Genomic DNA, 5,325 nt, shown 5'->3' with positions numbered 1-5,325 from the left:
GGGGAGGGAAGAATAAATACTAAGTCCCTGAACTTCAGGAAATCTGGAGGCAGAATGGTGATGTGAAAACCTTCCAGCTTTCTCTCCTTGGGTCATGGCAAAGGTGGGACCCAAGATTGTGCCAGCAGTCGTAGTCAAGAACCTGGTATAGGCACTTTGTGTCAGCTATAGTGTAAAAGAGAAGTGCTGTTCCATAATACTATACATTTACTGGATATTAACATACATGTTGTACAGACATACTTGGAAAATGGTTCTGTAAGCTTTTTGAGGACAGGTATTTTCGCTTTTCATCTTCATAGTCTCAGCAAATAACAAAGTCCTGAGAGTCAATGGTCAATAAGAGTTCATTGACTTACTGATGCAATAGTAACATAGCACTTGTCATGAGAGTCCCAAAAATGCCTAAATCAGGGCTCCTGAGTGTCTGTCATGCAGCTACTTTTGAATGACAATTTCCAGTTCTTCTAACCCCATTAATGCTCCAGTCCTACTCCTCTGTCCATTGCTGGGTTCAGGTATGGCCCAGTGACTAGAGGCTGTTTATTTCATAAAACAAATGAAAACAAATTAAACCAAGTTTGTATTTTGCTGTTGTGCCTAATAAGATAACGTCCGTACTCTTCAAGCTCTTGTTTGTGATTGATTACTCTCATCCTGAGGTAGAGAAGATGGTTGGAAGGATAGCTCTTAAAGGATGGTCCCTGGGCAACAATATCACTTTCACTTGGAAATTCGTACTTCTAGTACAAATACCAAGGGCCCCATCCCAAACTATTGAATTAGAAGTTCTGGGGATAGAGCCTAGGAACCAGTGGTTTAACAAACCTTCTAAGATAATTCCGAAGTTCACTAAAGTTTGAGAACCACAGGGATAGAGCAGTTTTTACCCTCCAATAAGAAATTTGTCACATTTATAATTGTATCTCTCAACTTGAAGTTTTATGTGGCTAGTTATACATTACTAGGACTATAAAGCAGGTTTTCACAAACATGTTCTTATTCATGTTCGTGTACATATGTATGTACCTACATATGTATTTAAAACATCAGTGAAACATTTTTTCCCTTTAGGTTATTTTGCTTTATTTTTAATTTTTAAAACAATTTTTATTAATTGATTTTAGAGAGGAAAGGAGAGAGAGAGGGAGGGAGAGAGAGAGAGAGAAAGAAAGAGAAAGGGAGAGAGAAAGATCAAGTTATTGTTCCATCTATTTATGCATTCATTGGTTGATTCTTACATGTGCCCTGACCAGGGATTGAAACCTTGGTGTTTTGGGACGATGCTCTAACCAATTGAGTTATCTTGCTAGGGCCTATTTTTTCTTTTTTGTTTTTTGAAATTAATTAATTCACTTATATTACCACAACACAACACTTATTTCTGAATTTTAATTTCTAATCTTTATCCACACATACATCTCTTTTTCTGTTACACACATATATTTCTTTACCTAATTGTAGAAATACATAATTTTTGGTTTACTCTTAAATTTTTTTTCAATTACAGTTTACATTCAATATTACTTTGTATTAGTTTCAGGTAGATAGCCGGTTTACCTTTAAATTGGAAAATTATGTGGTAACATACTAAAGGGTAACTTTCTGGCTGTCAGAATAACACTCCTCATTCCTGCCAGTCTTTTCTCTACACAAATATTGATACGTATTTTTTACAAAATGGATGCTTTTAAACAAAATTTTATCTTTATAAAATTTTGCTAGTTATCTTTTCTTTTTTTATATAGTTACCTTTTCACGACTACATAAGCCTCTCTAGCTGTAGGACATTTATTTCCTTTTTTTGGGTGATTATTCAAAATGTCCCTCGTGATTATTTTCTGGAAATACAATTATGGGTGCAAAAGGTGAACATTTTAAAACTTCTTGAAAAACTTTTCCATGTTCTTATGTCTTCATGGTTCTTCTAAATAGGTGAATAGTATCTTATTGATACTATATTTACAGTCAAACCTCATTTCTCGAATGTCTCCCATCTCAAACAATTCGGTTCACAACCAAATTGTTCACAGAAAAATGTCTCAGTTGTTGACCAAAACTTCAGTATTCGACCTGACAACCCTTTCAGGGATTCTCAGGCAATAAACAAAGGAGATAATGCTTTTGTTGCTGGCAGAAATCGAGGATTAGCACAATTTTAAAACATAAGGAGGCTATCACAATAGTGTTAATGATGCTAAGGTGTGAAAGTGCTCACAAAACAATAATCACAGGCAAATGAATAGGTAGAAAAACTGTTATTGATTGTATAAACAAAAAGCAGTTAGCCTGTGATAGCATCTGGGAGGCTGTGATATATGAAAAACTCTTTTTTTAAGGCTAATAGGATGTGGTTTGATATGAGAAAGGTTAAAATAGAGACTCATTTGGGGGCCTGGAACAGATTAACTCAATTTACATTATTTCTAATGTGGAAAAATGATTCGGTTTTCAAACAACTCACTTCTTGAATAGCCTTCTGGAATGAATGAAGTTCAAGAACCATGGTTCCACTGTACTACTCCATTCCTCTATTCCTCTGTGGTGGAACATCTATCTATGACAGTGGCTCTTAACAGAGGCGATTTTGCCCCCTAGGGGACATTGGGAGTATCTAGAGACATTTTTGGTTGTCACAATTGTTGAGAATTACTAGCATTTAGTGGACAGAGGCCAGGGATTCTGCTAAACATCCTGCAATGCATAGGATAGCTCTCACAACATAGAATTATCAGGCCCAAAATGCTAATAGTGTGGGGGTTGAGAAATTTTTGTTGTTGTTACATATATATGTAATATGTATTTTTTGGTTTTATATATATATTTGTAAGTGATATAAATCACCAAAATTCACACATCTTTTGTGTTTTGAAATTCTTTAAAATAAACTTTCAAGAGGACTTACTGGGTCAAAGTACATAAATACTTCTATGGCTCTTGATAATCCATTTCTACCTTGTTTACCAAAATTATTATGTCTCTTGAAGTGATTATGTATTTATTTCTCTGGAGGCATTGGTTTTACTAGGATGCATTAAATGCATCCACTCAGCCCCTTACAGAAAATAAATCCTAGCATAGTTCCTCTAGCTTGATCAGAGAATGACTGATTGTACGTTTGACTTTGGAGTAACAAAGTAATTTCTGGTTTGGCGCATGCACAATTGGTATGTTTTGTTTTAGGTGATTTTTATTTGATCCCAGAAATATTTTACTCTTTTTGTCTTCCTGAGGTTCTGATATAACTCAAGTTGAAGTCTCTCCAGAATAGTTATAGTAATTCCAGAGTTAAATAACCAATGTAGGGAGAGGAGAGGAATGAGAGAGGGAGAGGAGGAGCTGGTGAAGAGCTGAGAAAAAGATTTGTATGCTGATTATGCAATTTGTCTTTCCAAATTATTCCTTTAGGCTTATGTTAAAAAAGAGGGATGGATGCCCTAACCGGTTTGGCTCAGTGGATAGAGCGTCAGCCTGCGGACCCAAGGGTCCCAGGTTCGATTCCAGTCAAGGGCATGTGCCTTGGTTGCAGGAGCATCCTCAGTGGGGAGTTTGCAGGAGGCAGCTGATCAATGTTTCTCTCTCATCGATGTTTCTGACTCTCTATCCCTCTCTCTCCCTCTCTGTAAAAAATCAATAAAATATATTTTAAAAATTAAAAAAAGAGGGGTTGCCAAAACCGGTTTGGCTCAGTGGATGGAGCATCGGCCTGCAGACTGGAGGGTACCGGGTTCGATTCCGATCTGGGGCATGTGCCTTGGTTGCGGGCACATCCCCAGTGGGGGATGTGCAGGAGGCAGCTGATTGATGTTTCTCTCTCATCGATGTTTCTGGCTCTCTGTCTCTCTCCCTTCCTCTCTGTAGAAAATTAATGGAATATGTTGAAAAAGGGGAGAGAGAGAGAAAAAAAAAGAGGGGTGGAGGTGGAAGAGGGAATATGGGGTGGGAGGGGACTACATGGTGATGGGGGAAAATAAAATATAGGGTGGGGAGAGGATACAAGCCCTGGCTGGGTGCTCACTTGATTAGAGCATCCTCCCAATAAGCCAAGATTGGGGGTTTGATCCTTGGTCAGGGCACATACAAGAATCAACCAATGAATGCATAAATAAGTGGAACAACAAATCAATATTCCTCTCCCTAAAAAATATCAATCAATAAATTTTAAAAAATTAAAAAGGAACATGAATGCATAATTTATTATACTTCATAGCCCCACCATTGGTGTCAGAAACACTCAGATCAGTAAACTATGAAACATTTAGAAAATGCAGCAAGACATAGATGGCAGAATTACATTAAATTTCATCCTAAGGATGGATGGCCGTCTTAAGAGATAGGGATTTGGATGAAATTGTGATAGCCACAGGATTTTCCTTCCTTTACGTAACAATTTGTATCTCAAAAGAACAAACTATTGGGGTGACGAGATTTTCCTGATCGTTCCAAGTCATCTTATTTCCACCAATTCAAGTAGGTCATTCAGAGTAATCTCAGGGAAAGAACCGTTTCCCCAGCTAAAATACTGAAAATTTGTCGTTTTCAAGTCAAAATTTTCTTTTTTTTTTTTAAAATATATTTTATTGATTTTTTACAGAGAGGAAGGGAGAGAGATAGAGTTAGAAACATCGAGCTGCCTCCTATTGGGGTGATGAGATTTTCCTGATCGTTCCAAGTCATCTTATTTCCACCAATTCAAGTAGGTCGTTCAGAGTAATCTCAGGGAAAGAACCGTTTCCCCAGCTAAAATACTGAAAATTTGTCGTTTCAAGTCAAAATTTTCTTAAAAGAAAGCTGCTACATTTTCAGGCACTGTTTCCTAAGGCTTACTTTAAAATTCCGAATTCCCTTCAGTTGGTTAAAAAACTAGCTTATTTGGGAATTTAGAGCCGGTACTATTCCTTGTATGTATTTGTAAATATGGCATTTACACTATAAACTCCTTTAAGTTAATGGAGCACTTTTGAGTTTTCCATTAACAAGACCCAGTATTCCCTGATTGTTTTTTTTTTTCCTAACAAACCAGTATTTGTGCTTAATTTAAGCAAGCCCAGCTGCCTCGATTTCACAGTAGTTCCAACGGCACCAATTTCGTCTGCTTCGCTTCTTGAGCGTTTTGGGGTGGGAGCTGGCAGCGCTTGCCTTCCTTCAGGAGCCCGATGGGCTGACGGGTCCCCGGGGAGGGGCTCCCTTGCCCTGGACACCGCTCGGAGAAGCGGCCGCGACGACGCTAACCTGCAAACCAACGAGGGACGAGAAAACCAGAAGGGTGAGAAGCCACGGGCTGGCTCGAGCGCGGGGCAGGCCCAGCTCCAGCCCCAGGTCGGC

General features: G+C 38.3%; 1 protein-coding gene across 2 annotated transcripts in view; it reads right to left on the bottom strand.

Moving 5' to 3' along the window:
- SUMO2 (small ubiquitin-like modifier 2) overlaps window positions 1–315 on the bottom strand; it is a 16,473-nt gene extending 16,158 nt beyond the window's left edge. For both annotated transcript variants that reach the window (XM_014531758.1, XM_014531759.1), the window contains exon 1: window positions 244–315. In XM_014531758.1, the coding sequence (XP_014387244.1) occupies window positions 244–300 (57 nt within the window). In that variant the 5' untranslated portion in view covers window positions 301–315. The remainder of the gene's footprint in view (window positions 1–243) is intronic.
- Between the last annotated feature and the right edge of the window lie 5,010 nt (window positions 316–5,325).

Source organism: Myotis brandtii, unplaced genomic scaffold (genome assembly GCF_000412655.1).
Source record: "Myotis brandtii unplaced genomic scaffold, ASM41265v1 scaffold825, whole genome shotgun sequence".
NCBI lineage: Eukaryota > Metazoa > Chordata > Mammalia > Chiroptera > Vespertilionidae > Myotis > Myotis brandtii.
This window is presented reverse-complemented; position numbering and strand designations above follow the sequence as displayed.